Source organism: Ursus americanus, chromosome 32, assembly GCF_024610735.1.
Source record: "Ursus americanus isolate L20-20 chromosome 32, mUrsAme1.1.p, whole genome shotgun sequence".
Classification (NCBI taxonomy): domain Eukaryota; kingdom Metazoa; phylum Chordata; class Mammalia; order Carnivora; family Ursidae; genus Ursus; species Ursus americanus.
This window is the reverse complement of record NC_142158.1, coordinates 30,294,452-30,313,870: the sequence shown is the minus strand read 5'-3', so window position 1 is coordinate 30,313,870 and position 19,419 is coordinate 30,294,452. Positions and strand designations below refer to the sequence as shown.

General features: G+C 59.6%; 1 protein-coding gene across 6 annotated transcripts in view; it reads right to left on the bottom strand.

The window, feature by feature from the left end:
- Nucleotides 1-60: 60 nt before the first annotated feature.
- ANKS1A (ankyrin repeat and sterile alpha motif domain containing 1A) overlaps nt 61-19,419 on the bottom strand; it is a 175,551-nt gene continuing 156,192 nt past the window's right edge. For 2 of the 6 annotated variants that reach the window (XM_045772007.2, XM_087858154.1), the window contains 10 exons: nt 12,089-12,187; nt 11,124-11,276; nt 10,905-11,012; nt 9,518-9,682; nt 8,041-8,166; nt 7,721-7,792; nt 7,446-7,532; nt 6,783-6,920; nt 5,136-5,306; nt 4,097-4,216 (listed from right to left, as the gene is read on the bottom strand). In XM_045772007.2, the coding sequence (XP_045627963.2) occupies nt 4,097-4,216; nt 5,136-5,306; nt 6,783-6,920; nt 7,446-7,532; nt 7,721-7,792; nt 8,041-8,166; nt 9,518-9,682; nt 10,905-11,012; nt 11,124-11,276; nt 12,089-12,187 (1,239 nt within the window). Of the gene's footprint in view, nt 2,667-4,096; nt 4,217-4,753; nt 4,886-5,135; nt 5,307-6,782; nt 6,921-7,445; nt 7,533-7,720; nt 7,793-8,040; nt 8,167-9,517; nt 9,683-10,904; nt 11,013-11,123; nt 11,277-12,088; nt 12,188-19,419 lie in introns of those variants that run through there. The other 4 variants (XM_087858153.1, XM_087858155.1, XM_087858152.1 and 1 more) reach the window with 3 other exon arrangements.

Sequence of the window (19,419 nt, the reverse complement as noted above, 5' to 3'; positions counted from 1 at the left end):
GGCCTGCACGGCTGCCAGAGAACAGTCCAGAAGCTTTCCAACTCAAAAACTCCCCAAAAGTAAAGCTGGTTTCATGTTGTTTCTCATTTATTAATTCAGTCTGTTCTAAGTTGTACAGTTATGAAAATAACCAAGCCGAAGCTGGAAGCCCGGGAGGATTTACACGCTCTCATGTAGTGAGGTCAGTCCGTGTCGTTGCACAGATTCGCTGTTTGGTACCACAAGATGTTCGTAATTCGGACAAAATCAGATTAACAATTATATGTACAGTAAAATAAAAGGGGAATTCATTCAAGTATCAAAATACAGAGACAAAGATTAAATAACATTTTTATTACAGTTCAGTCCGTTGCCACTCCGTCAGTGACACTTTTGCGAGCTGCTTCTGCCAGGCATCCGCAGGCCGGGGCCTCTCCCAGGCAGACCGGGGGCAGACTAGCTTTCTGCGGTCGGAGCGGCAGCAACCACGTTCGCTGCCTGCTCGGCCAGAGGCTTCTCGAGGCGCTCCTGCCGGAATCGGAGGCTAGAGACCCAAGAGGGAGGTGGAGTACGCGGAGCCTGGCCGGAGGGGTCCTACGGCTCAGAGCGGCTGGCAAGCAGAAGGGAGGCGAGCGGAGAAGCTGGGCCGGGAAGGTACTGACTCCCTTGCGAGTCCTGCCTAGAGGGGCCCGCACAGCTCAGAACCCGCAGCCGAACTCAGCGGCAGAAGCAGGCGCTTTTCTGCTCGAAGCCCGTCCTTGAAGTTACACCACCCCTTTCGAAGGGAGAGAGAGTACCTGCCCTGGAGGAGAAGTAAAAAGGAAAGAAAGATCCAGTCCCTACCCTTTCCGACTGTTCAGAAATATACCAATCTCAAAAGCAAACCCAGAGCCAGAGCGGACTAGCCAAGGCTTTCCAATACGAAAACACCCTGAATAAATAAAGATATAGCAGCTTCAAGGGGAGGAAACACCTACATGTGATTTAAAAACAGAAAGACGGCTCGAGCAGCTCATCGTAGTGTCTACAGTTTGCTTTTTGGACTGGCCGCCCCCGGGGAGGAGAGGTGCACTTGGCTGAGGCCAGCCCCACGCAGGGGAGGGAAGGGCGCCAGCACCGCAGGCCCGACCGCAACCCCTCCGGCTCCCTGGTCACTTCTCGCGGGCCAGCGGGGGCAGAACATGCGTGGCGGGAGCTGGCGGGAGGCTCACGGGCCTCGGCAGAAGCAGGAAGCGAAGCCAGACTTCAGGCGGTGAGGTCCTTGTTTAGTACCGGAGAGCGGAGGGTTCCCCGGCCTGCTCCAGAGAGGGGGTGCCGCCCCGGGGCCCAGTCTCAAGGCAGCGGGAGCACGGGGCGGTGAGGGTGCCCAAGAGCAGTCTCCGCGCACAGAGCCCGCGGGGAGCATCAATTCACAGCCTCTGCTGGGAAGGAAGTCCCGCCGCAGCCTGGCACGCGGGCCCCGAGCAGCCGGCCCGGGCGGCAGAGTGAGGAACGCCGAACGAGCCACGGGAGGACGGCTCCTCTCTGCCCCCCCCGGAAGGTCCCGGGCCAGCGGCGGAGCCGGCTGTGCCTCTCGGCCTCACAGGAATCACCCCGTTTGCCTCTACGACCCTCAGGAGCACAGAGCAAGAGTCCGAGTGGACAAGCGAAGCCAGCCAGCAGGAGGCCGTCAGTGGCAGGGGTGTGCCAGGACCCCAGCCTGCCCCGAGGGCCACACTGGGGGAGAACCGAATCGACTGTCACCTCACTTAGCCTTCTCTACACTCGGAGCCAGGGAGAATCCAGCAGCTGAAAGTACAACAGTCAAACCAGTAATTCAGAGAATCAAAGCGAGTCCTAATCACACAGACCTGATTCGACAAATCACAAACTGGCAGGGGGCAGTCTTAGCTGACCGACCCATTAATGCCCAACACAGCTGCTTTTCCTCCTTTCCGACTGAACCCAGGCAGTCTGAGGTCACAGAGAGCGTGGGGCCGGCGCCCGGACCACCACCGGCTCAGGCACCGACGAGCGGCTCGCTCAGCTCCGTCTGGCCCCTGGACCTTCACATGTGGAACCCCAGAAACGGACCGCGAGTCTCTGCTTTTGCCAGGGGCCTCGAGGCTGTGTTCTCACCGCAGAGGCAGTGTCCGGCTCCGGATGGGGACATGAAGTTGTGCAGTTCACAAGGAACGGCAACCAACTTGGCTGGGTTTGAAAGGCAGACTCGAACAAATCCACTCATGCTGCCCCCCGGGCCTGCCTTCCACTCGCCACCGGCGGCTGCCTCCCCTGCGGCCTCCCGGACTGCACCCACATGCCTTCCCGGGGACAGAAGGCCGCGCCCGCCGGCCTCCGCTCCCGTGCCCTGTCTGAAGGTTGGCAGTTGAACCTAGAGGTTTGAGCCAAGTCTTAAAAATTCGTTTTATAGAAAAATTTTTTTCTATTAAAAAATGTCTTCTGGACAAGTCACTTCCTGACTCTGGAGTTCTGGTCTCAGCTGCTCGAGGCCTGGAGTGCGGCTCGCTCCGCAAGACCTGGTGGTGGCAGGTCCAGGCCAAGCAGCCCCGAGGAGCCGCTGCGGGCAGAGGCCGGGCCTGGGTCTTCGAAGCTGCAGGTGACACAGTGGCGGCGGCGGTGGCGGCGGGAGCCTGTGCTCCCCACGGCTGTGTTTCCGCAGCACAGTCGGTTCCTCAGTGGCTCAGCTTGGCAGAAGCAAACACAATGGGGGGAGGACAGGGTTAACCACAGGGGCCTGCACAGGGTGGAGGAAACTGAAAGGAAGCGAGAAGGAAGGAAGGTCCCTCACAGCCTCCCCTGAGCGCCCACGGCCCACCGCCGCCGGTGGCTCAGCGCGTCTGCTCGGGAAGGCACAAGGACAGGCGGGCCACCCAGCTTTACCGCCTCGGGCTCCGCCCCTACAGAACTGCCGGGAGCTCCCGGCTTCTCTACTGGCTACGCTAGGCTGGCACCACGTCCTGCTGGCACTGCCGCTTTCCTGTCTCCCGCCAGCGGAGACCGGGGGCTGCTTCCAAGCCTCGGCTCCACGATCCGGCAGCCGGACTGCTTGGAGCGACGGCCCGCACCGCCTGCCCTTGGAGGGGGCCGCCCAGGGCAGGCCCGGGGGGTGGCCGACTATCTCTGACCCCCACACTGCGCAGCAGCGTCAGAAAGCCCCGGGAGGACAAGGGGAGGTGCTCGGTCCGGGTGCCTGTCCTCGAGCGGCTCGGTTCTGTGGGGGAAGAAGGTGCAGCGTGCGTGCAGGGCACAGGCCTCCCTCTCGCTGGGCCCCACGGCAAGGCCTTCCTGCTCGGTGAGCCAGACTCCGGAGCCAGCCTTGTGACTCCCTGGCGAAGACCGGAGGGGCCGCCCGCACACACGCCATCCTGTTCCTCGGAGCGCGAGACTCGGCGGGACCAAGAGCCCTGCCGAGGGAAGCCGGCCTGCGGGAGGCTCAGAGGCGCCGCGCCACGCCGTGGAGTCGGGCGTGTGCCGAGGGCCCTGGGCCCTCACGGAACGCAGCCCGACCCGAGGCGAGCCGCAGCGCTGAGCTCGGGCTCTCCCAGGGCCGAGGCCGGCACCCCGCCGCAGAGGAGAGAGGGACGGGGCCGCCGGGCAGCCGCGGGCGCAGTGCAAGGGGACCCTGGCACCGGGTGGTCACAGTGGTCGGTTGTGTCAGGGAAGGTGCGAAAAGACGGTTCGCTCTGGGCAGCGGCACCCAGCTGCGGCTCAGCATGGCAGACGGGACAGGAGAGCGGACAGGGCCCAGCCCGGTCAGAGGGAGCGGTCACCGGTGCTGTCTGGACTCTGCTCGAAGGCTGCCCACCCCTCAGGACTCACAGCGCCTGCCCGCTGAGGCTTCTTGGGTACGACAGGGCCCTCTGAGCCCTCCTGGTGCCCGCCTCCGAGGCAACTCGCCCCCCTCCCCTGCCAAGCTGTCCTCGCCCAAGGGGGGACGTCACAGTGTCCGGTGGTGCTGGCTACAAGCTGTGAGTGTGGTGTCTAGAGCGGCTGCCCGGGGGAGAGCAGGCCCCCTGGGCTGGGGCCTTGGCGTCCGCAGCCGGAAGGAGAGCGGAGAAGAGCAGAGGTCGGGCGGCAAGGCACAGTGAGACTAGCGGAGACAGGGAGTGAGCGGTTAGAAGATAGTGGTCTCGTACTTGGTGCTGAGGCTCCGCTTGGAGTCTGGTTTAGGGTCCACAACCCAGGAGACGCTGGCATGGGACTGGGCATCTGGGTCCACGTCAGGTGGTTCCAGCTGTCAAGGAAGAAGGGTGAGGGGTCAGAGAGGGAGCGCCGCGCCTGGCCGGGGGAGCGACGGGGCCCAGCGTCCCTTCTTCCTGCCCGGGGCCGTGCTGGCGTCGTGGCAGCATGAGGGACCTGAGAGGAGGCCGTTGTTCTCCTCAGAGAGCAAGCCCCCTGGGGCTGGGGCGCAGAAGGGGCACCGTCCTCGGAGCATCGTGGGAGGACCACCTCTGGGCCTCTTCACGGGTGACTTCTCCCGGGGGTTTCTCAGAGCTGCTCACGTAAAGGAGCCTTGCCCGACCCGAGCATCGTGCCCTAAGCCCCAGACCTGTTCATGGCAGTGAGAAGGGGGTGCGGGGCTGGGAAACCCCAAGCCTCGGGGCCCTCAGGCAGGGCCCGACCCCAGCGGGCACCCCGGGCCTCTGCAGAGACACACAGAGAAACAGAGAGCTAAAGCACAGACAGGGATGGCAGGAGGGCGGCTCAGGAAAGAATGACACGCAGGCAGAGGGGAGGCGGCCACTAGTGTCTCAGAAAGCTCACGGTCACTTCAGGGAGACTGACACACAGCAGGTGTAAAGACCTTGACTCCAGCACTAACAGACGGCAGCGGTAGGTAAGAAGGACGATGGGTGGTGCAGGTGTGACAGTGACAACAGCGACTATCGGGGGGCGGCGGCACCTGGGGCGCAGAGCAAAGCAGACACAGACACGGGGCGGTGTTACTGGGGGCTCGCTGCGGGCCGGGCCGCGGGGGCGCCTGGCGAGGAAGGGGGCCGAGGCCCGCGGAGGGACAGGAGAGGAACTAGGAACTAACGGCCGGTTCCTGAGGGGCCGGCTGCCTGCGGCCCGAGAAGCCCCTCCCGGTGCCTGCTCCACCCCGAGCCCTCGAAGCCTGGAAGGGGGGGTCTGGGCAACCGGGGCCCACGTACTGCTGACTTCCTCGTGCCAACCCGAGGCTTGGGCACCGGTTTCGAAGATTTCGTTTCGATCGTCTCGGCGGCAGAGGCCCCCAGGGGCCTGGACTTCTGGGCCTGCAGGGCCAGCTGATAGGCCACCTCGAACGCCTGCCCCAGCGTGAGGATGATCTCGTAGGTCAGATTCTGGGAGGACACAGAGCACGAATTCAGCACCGAGACTGAGGAGCCACCTCCCCCCGCCCCAGCCTCACGGCCCTGAGCACAGATCGGGGCAGGGGTGGGGGGCACCTGGACAGCTAACGGGAGTTCAGTCGATTCTGCCAGAACACGTTTTCAAAACACCACTTTGTTCCAAGGTGACTGATTCGTGAGGGAACAATCTGAGTGCCACCCACATTTTGTTTCCTCTGGCACGATGCCCTGGACAGAAACACTAGGGGACCGGGCAGCTCGGCTTCCCCAGGGCCGACGGCCTGGCCGCTGCCCCGTCCCTGCGGTGCTGTTCCTCTCCCAGCCCTCTGTGTGGCCCCCGCGCCCCCGGACCCGCCACAAGTCCGCTCCAGGTCTCCCACGCGGGAGGGCCGGGCTGACTGCCGCAGCTCTGGGTTTCTCAACCACTTCCTGTGAACAGAGCGGCGCCAGTGTTTTTACAGGTTCCTATCTTTTTTAACGTGTCACTGACCAAGTTTCTGAGTGTGGTGCCCCCAGCCCCATCTCCCCACAAACCCTGCTCTTTACCGCGTGATTTTACGTAGCCTGTTGATCTTTGGTGTTACAGCAGAAATGACTGTCTGTGGAAAATGGGAGCTCCGGGTCAAACTGCCAGGAACTAGGAGTATGGGGTAGGTGACCCCACGGAACCTTCAAGACAAACCCCACGAAGCTGCTCCTGTTATAGCCTCTCTTCGGCCAAGGAGCTGCGGACAGTGACTTTCTAAGCAAGTGGCAGAGCCAGGAATCTGACACCAGGCCCAGAGCAAGCACGGATTTCCTGGGGCTGAGAATGCCTGGCTGTCTGTGTTCCAGAAGCCCCAGAGATTTGGGAACTAGCTACTCTCCCCAGGACGGCAGGGATGGGGGTAAGGAGAGGGTCCGGGGCCTTGTCTCAGGGCAGTGGGCCCAGCCAGAGCATGAACGTGGGAGAAGGCAGCCTCCTGTCAGGCGGGCACCACTGCCCCCCAGAGGAACGCAGAAGGCATTTCAAGGAGATGGCCCCTGGACGGTGGGGAACGGGGTGGTGGGCTGACAGGCGGCCCGGGGGAGGGAGCCCCTGGCTAGAACCGTGGATGAGCCATCCGTTCTCCTCTGTGCTTCAGTCTCGTCACTGACTACAGGGGACCGGCCCAGAGACGCCTGGGTGGCTCAGCCGGTTAAGCGTCGGCCTTTCGCTCAGGCCACGAGCCCCGGGTCCTGGGATGGAGTCCCGCATCAGGTTCCCTGCTCTCTCTCTCCCTCTGCCTCTCCGCCAGCTTGTGCTGTCTCGCTCACTCTCTCTCTCAAATGAATAATAATAAAATAAAAAAAATAAAGGGGACTGGTCTGGGCGGCTGCTGGGGCCCCAGCCTGAACCAAACACGAGCCAGATGCCACCCATGTGCCGGGACAGAACGCGAGGCTGCAGGCCCCTCTGGCGGTGCCCAGCTGCGGGACCCCACCCACCACATCCACCGTGCTGAACACATGGCAATAGTGGTGGCTGGTCTGCAGGTCCTTGGTGATGTAGGCGAAGGTACAGAGGTCCTCTGGGTCCTGGGCCGCACAGGAAATGTTCCGGATCTCGTGCTCCGCAATGACGTTCTGCCGGGGAAAGCAGGGTCTGGAATTCCTGGCCCCAAGGCCTGCCTCGGCCCGTATACACCATCACCGCCGCCACCACCTTTCCTTGTCCCAGCCCAGGCTGTCAGCCTAAGGCCGCTACTTCTCTCGTTTGTTTGGTGGGGGTGGGAGCAGTGTCTAACCTCGCCAATGTAGGTTAAGGGTCTCCACCCTTGATGCTAACATCTGACCACTGGCTCTCCAGCCCCTCTGCCCTCCAGGGAGGGGGCAAGGTGGGTGGGGTACCAAGTGCAGGGCGTGGCGGAGTCCTTTGCCACGAAGTGCTCGTGAACAGGTGAGAGGGCTGATGGAACCCATGCTAAGGGAGACCAGGGGCGCCTGTCACCAGGATCAGGACAGGTGGCAGCTGAGAGGCAAGCGCCTGGCCAAGGTACTAGGAATTCAGAGGAATAAAGAGGGCTGGGGACACTCTAGGCAGCTCACAGGGGGTAGGGGCGTGGGGGGGAGAGGGGCCCCCTCCCACCAGCAGTGCTGTGAGAAGCACACCTTGTTGGAGGCATCGATGAACTTGACACCTTTGTACGTGATGGACAGGATGATAGTGGGGATCTTCTTCATGTGCTCGGTGGATTTCTAGAGGAAACAAGGAGTGGGCCTGTGAATGTCTCTTCTCAAGGCCAAGCCCCTCGGATCCCACAGGCCCCAGCCTCCCCCCGACCTTACATAGTGTGGGAGGGCCCAGGGGGCTGCAGCGGGCGCCCCTGTGGTCACCCCCCATCCCTGCCAGTCCCCACCTGCCAGCACACACACAGACAACCTACCCGCATCTTGGCACAGGCGTCCTGTGTGGACTCTGTCCCTCGAAGATCTTTGATCAACATAGAGCCCAGATACTGAGGGAGCAGGCAGTAATCGGGCTTAGGACGTCCTGCGTTATCACGCAGGGCGACCCAACCGATTTGGGACCATAGTCAGACGGTTCCTCTCCTCACTCCCTTCCCCCGTCCTGGCTGGGAGGCCCCCCGCCCCCTAGGTGCTGGGGGTGTCCGAGGAGTGGAGAACAGCACTAGAGCCCCGGACCTGGCCAGGAGGGGTGGGCGGCAGGGAGGCTGGCCAGGCTGGGAGGGCAGGGGCAACTCACGTTGGCTTCGTAACCGCAGGACTCGAAGATGAGCTTCTCTGGCTGGTGTTGCCAACTCTGCACTGGGGCGTACGGGGCAGCCAAGCTGGGGGGCCGAAGGGTCAGTCTGGCTTCGCGCTGCTCTTCCTGCAGAACACATGGGCTCACAGGTCTGCCTGCCCACTCTGGAGGAACTCCCGGGCTCCAGCACACCCAAGGGCAAAGAAGCCAGCCATAGGGTTCACGGGCAGGAGCAGAGGGCAGGAGACAAGCCAAGCAGAAGCACGGTGGCAGAGGTGAGGCCTATCCACACCAGAGGAAAGGCGGAGTGGCAGGGACCTAGGCCACCTGAGGGCAGGCTCCATCGGGAAGGCTCTGAGGTGGGGACGGGAAATGACTAAAAGCAGAGAGGGGAAACAAGCACAAAGCCCGAAGGTTGGGGAGCAGGAGTCAGATCCCTGGAAGCCTCATCTCCTAGTCAGGGCCCTGGCTCTGATTCTGGGCTGCCAGGGAGGCCTTTTACAGTGCCCCCTGAGGCAGCAGCAGGGAAGGGGGCAGGAGGCCGTGGAAGTCAGGTGCCAGGTGCCAGGGGCCTGCACTAGGGCACTGGAAGAAAGAATGGGGAGGCGAGAGAAGAGTCTTCCGTTCCCAGCACTGTGCAGAAGTCTGATACAGAGCAATTGAAACGGCTGCACAACAGGCTTTTCAAATCTTGTCAAGTTCATGGCTGGGCCCGTGGAAAGGTGAAGGACATCCCCAGGTGCTGCAGATGGGGCGTGTGAGTCAAGAGAAACAAAGCAGGGAAACTCAAGCTCCCTTTGGCAGGGATGTCACGTGCCTATCTTGTGTCCAGCAGGCCAATGTGGGGGACAAGACACAAAGCCTGGAATCTGTGTGCACGGCAGGAGGCAGGGCAGGAGCCCAGAATGCAAGGCCCCGAGAAGGTGAGCGGGGACTGCAGGCAGGGACCAGCCTAGGGCAAGGGCTGCACAGCAGTCCAGGTCCCAGCAGAGGCTGGGGGTCTAGCAGGGCGGACGGCATGGCGGGATGTGTCTCCCAGACGCACCCGACTCTGGGCTGCAGAAACGCAGCAGGAAGAACGGAGTCTGACTCGGGCTGTGGTTTTGCCGGGCAGGCGGGGTGCGGACTGTGGAGTTAAGGAAGGGAGAAAGCTGCTCCAGGGAACAGACAGGGCAAGCAAGAGAGGGACCAAGAAGTGGCTGAGAGGGGGGCAGAAGCGGGCCGGTGGCCTGAGGGGCTGGAAGGCAGATGCTGTAATCAAAGAGGAGCCGCTGGATCTGAACTTCTGAGCCACACAGGGGCAGGGGAGGCCCTCCCAGGGAGGGGAGAAGCGGTGTCTTCCTCCTGCTGCTCATCCAGACAGCTGGATTTTAGTGGCCTGCTACCCCCCTTCCCCCACCCCAGCTTGCGCCTCAGGGGACACAGGGGCAGTGAAGGGCTCTGGGGACCCCCATTCATAGCTCCCCTCCGGTCCCACCTGGATTCTGAAGCGCTCCGCTCGAGAAGGTGCCACCGGGTCATGAAGACTGTCGTGCCGCCTCCTGCCCGTGTCCCCAGGAGGCAGCAGCAGGTCCGCGGAGCGGCCAGTGCAGGAATCATTCTGGCTCAGTGGGGACGATGTCTGGGAGAGCAAGTCTTGGCACTGTAGTGGGGAGAAATCCAGGTAACACTGGGAACTCCGGTGGCCAGTCCCTGGACTGTGGGTGCCAGCCAGTCCTGGGACAGGTTAGGGCCCAACAGGGGCAGGTGGGTCAGTGAGAACAGACACGAAGCTAAGGACCAACACCAAGCAGGCACCGAATGGATGGCACGCTGGCCCACAAGCCTGCGGGGAACCGGGCCTCGGGGCCCAGCCCAGGTACAGTCAAAGCAACCAAATTCTTCCCGGAGCCAGGAACCCGCGGGGACCCAGTCCTACGGGCACACTCCCCGGCCCCAGGCCGTAGGGGAATAAGGATGGTGACCGGGCTGGGAAGCTGCTTTCATATTCATCAAAGATCAAATCGTCTGTAACAATTCACTGCAGCTCCCTGGGGCACCGGACCAAATCCAAAGCACTTTCTGGAGAAAATACACAGCGCTGCCTGTCGGCACTCTGAGGCCCTGTCTCCTCAGTTTTTGTAACTGAGTGTCAGCGGCGCATTTGCTCCTCAGACTGGGCTGCTGTGTGAGAGGAGGACAGGACGACACCCTCTCGTGTAAACGGGTGGAGGCGCGGGGGTGGGGGACGGGTAGGATGGGCCCTGCTCAGAGCCCAGCACTTGTCAGGGGCTCAGGCTTGCAGGCTCGGAACAGAGACGGTCCCAGACCTCGGCTCTGCCTGAGTCTAACCTGCAGTCAGGGATTACCCGGCCTGAGCAGCGAAGCATCTGTGAGGTTTTTAAAGTCGCAGCTTCTTGAACCCACCCCGCCACTGGGCTTTTCCTTCAGGAGACCTGGGGAAGGCACAGGTCCTGCGGTGGGTCTCCAGTTTTGTCTGGGGTTCATGTCAGACTGCCCCCCAGGCTCTGCCACCCATGTACAGCCGCTGGGATTCGGGTATTTGTTTTCCTACTTTTTCTGACATTTTACTTTCTACTTAGTCTAAGCTGGACCCTTTATTATAGGAGCCATCGGGCTTCTCAGATGCAGACAGGAGGTACGTAATCGATAAATAAGCAGCCCAAACAACTCCCGCTCTGTGCTCTACTCACAGCCTGGGCCAGGGGGTGGGGGGCAGACTGGCCCCGAACACAAGAGGGGATGGATCGTTCCCGCCTCTACTACAGAGGTCACACTGTTTCCAAACAATGCCTTGAGAATTCTCTTTAATTTCTAGCAATATGAAGAGCACACCTATCCCTTTCCATCCCTCCCCAACTCACTCTCAGCTGGGAAAACCGTGGCGGCTTCTGAGGCGGCTCCTCGTAGGGCCTGTCTGCGAGGGAGGCGATGATGCGCTTGCGATGGCCGAGGAGATGGACCTTCAGGACCTGGACGGGGGCGGCAGGAGGGGTGAGGCCGAGCCTGCGCCCACAGCTCCCCTCCCGCCCCCGGACCGTACCCTCAGGGGCCGGGCCAGGCCTGAGCTCAGCTGCACTCACGTTGACAAGCTCCAGTTCCCAGAGGTTCTTCACAGTGTCAATAGAGCTGTAGCCACTGGACAGGAAGGAATGCACGTAGTCCTGCAGCCCCAGGGAGTCCAGCCAGGAGGGCACTGATGGGGGGCTGTTGCCATCATAGCCCAGAGCTTTCACCTGTGGGGCGAGAACGGGCAGGACTGACATCTCAGCACTCCCAGGACTAAAGCCCAGGAGACCAGGTCCCCTCCCTTCGCACATCCCTTTCTACCGCTGCTCTGGTCTAGGCTCCCCCTTCTGCAAGGTGGGGCCACTGGAGCACTCCGGGCCTGGGGAAGACAGCCCTCGTGGGTACAGCTAGATGGGAGGAAGGGTTTACAGAGGGGCTCCCACTGATCTCTGACAAGGCCACGGGATGGTGTGTTCCTGTGAACTGGGCACTGGCCTCACTGTTGGGACTTGTTCATGCTTCCCAAGCTCTGGGGTGAGTGGAACAAACAAGGGTACACTGGACTTACTAGCAATGGCAGAGTCAAGCGGGAGAGGCTGGGGCTACCAGCTCCTGGCTCCCCAGGGAAAAACTGCCCCTTCTGCTCGCACTCCTCTGCCTCCCTGGGGAAGGCCTGACGTTGGGGTCAGTGCAGCCCGGCCTCGGCTCCTCCGAAGCAGGAAAGACCCCAAGAGGCTCCGGGTGCCAGGTCAAGCCTGTGGGTACCAGCTCCTGGGCTGGGCAGAGGCCTGGAGCCTCCCTCTGGAGCCTAGACTGGGTCCTCAACTGTCCCTAGTCTCCGCTGACTCTCTGGGGCCTCAGGACTTGGAAAGAAAGTAAACAGGTCTCTGTGCTGCCTGCCGGTCCCCCAGGCTGCGGGGCAGACACCTTGCGGTGATCTACACGCCCTGGAGCCAAGCTCCTTCCCTACTCTGGGTCCACGTGGGGTCAGGGAGAGGGCCCTGGCTGAGGCTAAGGCTGCAAGGCCGTCAGTGGTCACCTTGGGCAGGGACCGTGCCGCCTGGAGCAGCTTCCGCCGGTGCTGGGGGTCACTGATGCCGATCTCCCGCAGGTCTTGCTCTTCCATCACGTTAGAGCCCTGAAAGCGGAAGACATGAACGTGAGCCCCCTCCTGAGCCTCTCGCGGCCGCTCACCGACTTCTTTACCAGAGCCACTGACGGGGACAGAGACCCCGGGCTCCCGGGGGAGGCTGGGCCAGGCCCCGGAGGTCTCGTGTAGGCAGGAGGCTGAGACGAGCCGCAGACAAGTCTGCCCACACAGCCCACTCCCGCCTGAGCGGCTCCCGGGCAAGCTGGGCAGTGCGGCGCTCGGGAACGTGCAGAGGGCAGTGCCGTGGACCAGAGCGGACGGCGCCTGGGGCGCGCAGCGTGCCCAGCCCGGCCCGGCTCTGAGTGCACGCGCTTCTCTGGGGGCACGTTCCACACCCTTGGAGATGCGGCACGGGTGGGCTCTCCCAAGCTTCCTCACAGACCTGCTTTCCTAACTCGAAGGCTGTAGCAGCCACGCCAGGTGAGCAGCCACAGAACCAGACTCACCCCGGGAGGGAGGGGTCTCAAAGCAGAGATGTCAGAAAGCGCCTTCTGGCCGGGCGGGGAGCTGGGGTGCACCAGAGCTGGGCCTCTGAACATGATGGGGGGTGCTGGCGCCCCCTGCACACCTGCCTGCCACCTGACAGGGCCCCAGGGCTTTGAATCGGACCACCCCCATTTCACGCTCACGACCCCAGTGGGCTTTCTTCATCCTTGTTTTATGGATGAGGAAAAAGGCACACAGGTCAGGGCTGAGCGGAGGCCACGCGTCTGGCGGTGGTGCTCAGATCTGGCTGCTCCCTGGCCCCCCAACCTCACAGGAGTGTCGCCGGGTAGGTTTTAGCAGATTATGATCCATGAGAACCCACAGGTTCTGCCCTGCTTTCGGCAACAGCGTGCCCCCAGAGGCAACTTACTGCTTTCCCAGATGTCCCTCCAGAGCCAGCCTCCTTTCGCCACAAACGGAATTCTTGTTCATGTTGTTTGACACCTTATTCTAATGACTTAATACACAGGCGTACCTCGGAGATGGATTCCGAGTTTGGTTGCAGACCACAGCAATAAAGGGAATATTGCAATAAAATGAGTCAAATGAATTTTTTGCTTTCTTAGGGCATATCAAAGTTATGCCTAAAAAAAACAACATACATACCTTAATTACAAAATACTGCTAAAAAATACCACCATCTGAGCTTTCAGTGAGTTAAAATCACTGATCACAGATCACCATAAAAAATATAATAATGAGGGGCACCTGGGTGGCTCAGTCGGTTAAGCGTCTGCCTTCAGCTCAGGTCATAATCCTGGGGTCCTGGGACTGAGCCCCGCATCGGGCTCACTCTCTCTCTCAAATAAATAAAATCTTAAAAAAGTATATAATAATGAAAAAATTTAGAATACTGCAAGAATCACCAAAATAGGACACAGAGACACTAAGTGAGCAAATAGTGCTGGAAAAATGGCGCCTACAGACCGGATCGACGCGGGGTTACCACAGACCTTCCATTTGCAAAAAATGCAGATCTTCAAGGTGCAATAGAACGAGGTATGCCTGTATCCGGGAGATTGCTCCATGCCAGTATAGGCAGACCCGCCTCTTTTTCAAAGCTTCACGCTCATCCAGGTTAGGGACATATTTCAAATTATTCAATCAGTTCCCCACCGAAGGAGGACTATTTCCCATTTCAGCTTTTACAAACAGTACTGCACGAATTCCCCCATATGTGCATCATCTCTAGGATGGCTATCGAGAGAGAGTGCCTGGTCGAAGGTATGTGCATTCAGGAGTCTAACACATACTCCCATCAGTGATACGACTGCTAGATTCCTCGCACTGTCGGCAATATGGCGGAGAGATGGCTGATTGCTGCGCAGTTCTCATCGTAAGAGCATCCCACCGTAGGGGCGCTCCCGCATCCTTCCAGGTTTTATCAATCAAGTATTTATATAGCAATTACCACCCCACTCCACGTTCCACATGCTTGATACTCACTAGCCCGCTTAATAAAAGGGACTGTTGTTACCCCCACTTCACAACTCAGGAAGTTGAGGCCCAGACAGCGTCAATAACTTGCAGGGGTCACGTGTAAGCGTGGAGCCAGGATTCGGCCCGGTGCTCCTGTCCCTATGCTCTAGGTCCACACGCACAGGGGGCGTCCGGAGCCCCTTTTGCAGGAATGACATCCTTACAGCCTTTGTGTTCATCTATGGAGATGCTGATCTTTTCTGTACTTGATGTGGAGAAGTTCTTTATAAAGTAAGGAAATTAACACCTTGTAACTATCTATAAATAGAGTTAGACAATCGTTTTTTCCAGTTCATATCTCTCTTTTGACTTTCATGCTGGCTGTGCTCGTGTGGAGATGCGCTGGTCTACACCTTGCTGAGCTGCCTGCAGTTCTGTCAGGCTTAGAAAGACCACCCATCTCCAAGATTTTTTAAAAACAGTTCTTGCATATTTTCTTGCTGTAATTTTAGTTTCATTTTTTATAATTAAATCTTTAATCTATCTGAGATTTTTTTTTTTTGATGTAAGGTTTAAGGGTTAGGACCCAATTAATTTTTTTCTAGGTAGCAAGTTGTCCAATTCTTGAATGAGCTATCTTTTCCCTACCAATCTGAGATGACCTCTCATGTGTCCTAAATGCCTGTGTTACTGGGACTCTTTCTGGACTTTCTATTCTACTGAGGTGGGTATAACTTATGCCCACTTTACAGATGAAGAAGTTGAGTAACTCATGCCGGCTCATGCAGACCATCACCCGAGCTACAGTGAATGCCGGTGCATAGCCTCCCCAGAGCCCGTGTGTGGTGACAAAACCTTTGCCCCACAGAGGACGCCTTCCAAGCCTTTAGCTCCAGGGAGCCCAGGCAGAGAGAGCTCTACAGCCAGAACGGAAGCTCTCTCTGCTCAGGCTGCAGACAGAACACACTCTTTTGCAGGGACATCAGGGAGGCCTGGGCCTGCAGAAGGCCCCCTGTGCCGAGGGTACCACTCCAGATGTGAGGCCAGCTCCTAAGTCACCCTGAACCCAGAGTCGCCACCTGGAGATCCTGCAGTCCTCCTGGGCCCAAATCCAGCTGATGGGAAAGGCAGAGAGGGGCGGCCACACGTGCAGGCTCTCTGCCCGACGATGACATTGCACTGAACTCAACAGTGCGCCTCGGCAAGTTTCTGAAGTCCTGCTGTAGCCCCAACATTCACTCCCAAGCCTTTACAAGCTTTCCGGGCCACACTAACGCTGAACTGAGGGCTGACAAACAGGAAGCCCAGATCCAGCTGGAGATAGGGCCTTCATTACCCTGTCAGGAGGAGTGAGGGTGGGGGGCTGTGCGGCTGTGAGGAGACAGAGGCAGAGGGAAACAAAATAAAACCAAAGGATGTGATGGAAAATCAAAGCGGACAGTTGCCAGAGCATGTCCTGGGTGCAGGCAGGACATGGACTTCCTGCATATGCCACATCAACATCCTCCTGGATGTGCAGGGACTACGAATCCTCAAAGATGAGAAACATTCTGGAAGCTTCCATACCTCCTTTACTAAAGGAAGAAAGGGACTGCTGCCTTTTAGAACCATCTTCAAGAGGAGGGCGATGGGGGAAGAGAGACCTTCTACCACACTGATGCTTATACCAAGAGCTACTATTGTCCCAGGCCCTGTGCTGCGTTCTTTTTTTTTTTTTTTTTTTAAGATTTTATTTATTTGACAAAGAAAGACAGCCAGCGAGAGAGGGAACACGAGAGCAGGGGGAGTGGGAGAGGAAGAAGCAGGCTCATAGCGGAGGAGCCTGATGTGGGGCTCGATCCCAGAACGCCGGGATCACGCCCTGAGCCGAAGGCAGACGCCTAACGACTGCGCCACCCAGGCGCCCCTGTGCTGCGTTCCTAAATAGGGAGATAAGAAAGTAGAACAGCTCACTGGCCTAAGCATTTCAGTGAATAGAGCTTTTCTTAGATTTTAAAAAAAAGTTTCTAAGTCTAAGAGAAATCTGAAACACATAACTAGTCGACACTTAGCCTGGTTGGGTTCAGTTCCTGAGGAAGGGAGGACAGGAGGACAGAGGTGGGACAGAGTACCAGGGCCTCCCCATTCTAGGTGTCCTGTCACTCCGTGCTCACAACCACCTGTTCCTCACATTGGATGCTAGGACCCAGGCTTCACGGTACAGAATCCCAACTCTAAGCACCGCATGGACCCCTGGAGGTGAGTAAGGGCAGGGCTTGCCAAGGCCTCATAGTGAGGGAGAAGCAGGGTCAGGACGTGGCCCAGGCCTCTGCATACACAGCCCAAGCACTGGGCCTAGTGCCCTCGGCATCTGGGGGCCTGGAGCATGCTGACTCAGGCAGAGGTCGTCCTGTCAGAGCTCAGGGCAGGACAGCACAAACCTGCTCAGTGGACTGACTTGCACAATCACACACCATCATTCCTGGGTGTCCCTCCTTGGGAAGGCATAAAGGAGAAGCCGTGCCTGCGCGGCAGCAGTAATTAATTCTACTTTCCATTTGAATGGTTTCTCCTTCCTGCAAGTATCTGTCATTGGGCACCCATTGGTACCTCGAACAGTGGCTTGTCGGTGCCGAGTGGGGTTTCCAAAGGCCAGAGCCTGGGCCTAGCTCAGTGGATACGCAGACAGAGGGGAAGAAAGAGGCCTGCAGCCAGGGGCCACGGGAAGGGAAGGACCACGGACAGCAGGAACTGCCTCTATGAGTCCAGGGGAGAGTCCTGGCAGAGGCGGAGGGAAGGGCTCTTGCAGGACCCACAGCCCTTTCTCCCTAGCCTTCTCTGGCCCTCCAGGGCTCTGATGATCTTCAGAGTCTTCCTGACCATACAATTTTAGCAGAAGGAAAGACCCTTTTACATATTGAAAGGTATCTCACTTGTTAATATTTTGCTGGAAATTTAACTGCTGGGCATGTCTTCATTCAACAAATAGTGGAAAAGGCCTAAGAAGGGAACATTTAGGAATGTGGCACATTGGTGTGGACCCTTCTCAGCCGAAAGGAAGACAGGCTGAGCGGCCTGCTGAGGGACCCACGGCTGTTAGGGGCCCGAGCCTCTCCCCTGCCTGTCTCACTCACAGCTTTGCCGCCTGCCATCTAGAGCAACGCCCGGAACGTTGTCCGCGTGCAACACGAAACTGTGGAGTGACCAGGGAAACTTATGGTTGGAGAGGACCCTGGGGATATAGAAAGAAGAGTCTGAAGAGCCAAAACCAATGCTGCTGACTTCACAATTGTGGTCTTTGGGAGTCCTCTGTGAGGGACAATGACGAGGTCTGGGGAGAGGTGGGGACATGCTGGGGTGGGGAAGGGGAGCCCGAGACTTGTGGGGCTTGGGGGTGGGTGGCAGGGTCCACAGGGAGTTTCTCGGAGGTGGGAGAGGGCAGAGAAGTGGGTCAAGAGCTCCCCAGCTGAGGGAACAGCACGTGACAGAAGCCACCCTCCTTGAGAACAGGGGGAAGTTCCGGGTGGTGGAGTGGGGAGGTGGGCCTGGGCTCGGGGGCTGTGCCAGGAGTTAGCTGGTCCTGCTCAGGGCAGGGGAAGCTGCCCAGTTTAGTCGCAAAGAAGCACAGGTTCGGCAAAAGCCTAGCCTGCCTGAGGTCTGCCACATTCAGTTCACAGAGCTGCCTCTTCCCCAGCCCAGAGAGGAACCAAAGTGGAGAGGGGACAGTCATTTGAACTTCACTCTACAGTCCCGACTTGTTTCCAGGCACACACGGCTCAGCAGTCCCTCCGCAAAGGGTCCGCGCATGGGGAGGTGCAAGGCGAGCTACGGTTAGGTGACCCAGAGCGGGGCTTGGGAAGCTGACTCCAGACCGAGGGTCAAGGATCTACAGCACCCCACCCCTGCCCGTCATGCAAGTGCGGCACGGCGCTCCGCCCGCCTCCTGTGCACAGGGAAGCACTCGGGGCAAGAAAGGGGTCGGCCACCAGCACGCCCTGCCAGGTGGGCGGCCAGGGCTCTAGGCCGGGCCCATCACTGAGACGCAAGGCCAAGGGATGTTTCAGCTCCTCCTCGAAGAAGCCAAGCCCCTCAGCATGGAGGTGCGGGGCAGAGGCCTGGCACCAGCTCTGGGCACTCCTGCTCGGGCCCTGGTTCCACGGCAGACCGTGAGGTCGGCTGCCCTCTCCTGTGGCTGGCCAATCCTGCTCCTCCTGTCAGCTGGGATTCCGGGACCCAGCAGCTCGGGCAAGCACTGCAAACTCGCCACCACGCTCAAACTCAGCCCTCGTGGGAGCGATCCAGAGCAGGGCAGGGCCTACAGGCTGCCTGGGGGGGAGCCCTGACTGCTGTAGTTGCAGTGAGCCAGAGCCCTGCCCCTCGTATTCACTCTGCCCCCTCTCCCAGAGGTCCTTCCTGCACCTCCTGGGCGGGCCCCTCGCGCCCCAGACTGCCTGGGTCTGCTCGCCCCCGCCCTCCTGGCCCACCTGAGAGGATCCACAGGTGGTTAGCACAACCCCAGCCTCAGAAGGGTGCTCCTGGCTCAGACCAGGGCCCTGTTCTGTGTGAGGCCACCTGCGCCCCAGGCGACCGGGCCTGGGGTGGCCCATCGCTGGGGCGGGTACGTGCCCTAGGAACTGCAAAAGCCTGCCTGCAGTGGAGGAAGCCACAGTGTCCGCTGGCGGATTAAGTTCTGGGGTGCCCGTGGACCCAAGTGCGGGCAGTCACTACAGCTAGTCATAAGAGACGGCTAAATGTCACAGGCAAAGGGGTGCGTGCAATAATCGAGAATGAGAAAAAGCAGGCTCGTAGGCAATGCACCTGGGCACTCCCCCTCCGGGCCCATCAGTGACCAAACGTCAGCCCCTCTGACATTTGGATCTGGCCCCCACTCAAAGGCGGATACCGTCTGACGGAAGAGTGTCCCCTGGCAGAGCAACACTGGACTGGACTTGCCTCCCCAGGTTTGTCATCACCCACAAGTGGCTTCCGGACTTTCCGCTGGTCCCACCCCTCCCACCTCATTTCCATATTCACCGTGGCTGCTCTCACCTCCTTCACTTGGTCATTTCTCCCGCTGTCAGACATAAAAAAGCAAAGACTCAAACCTCTCTCGGGGGAGGAAGCATGAGACAGAGCTGCATCCTGGCCAGATTTTGCCTCTGGGGAAAGCCTGGCACCTCAGGTCCCTCTCCTCTCCAACCCGTCTCTGCCGGGAGGACTGCGGAGGAGGCCCTGCACTGGCAAGGCAGGGGCGGGGGCCTGGGTGGCAGGCGATGAGGGAAGGGGCAGCCTGAGGGCACCCAGCGGGACCCACGACACTCGCACGCGCCTCCCCA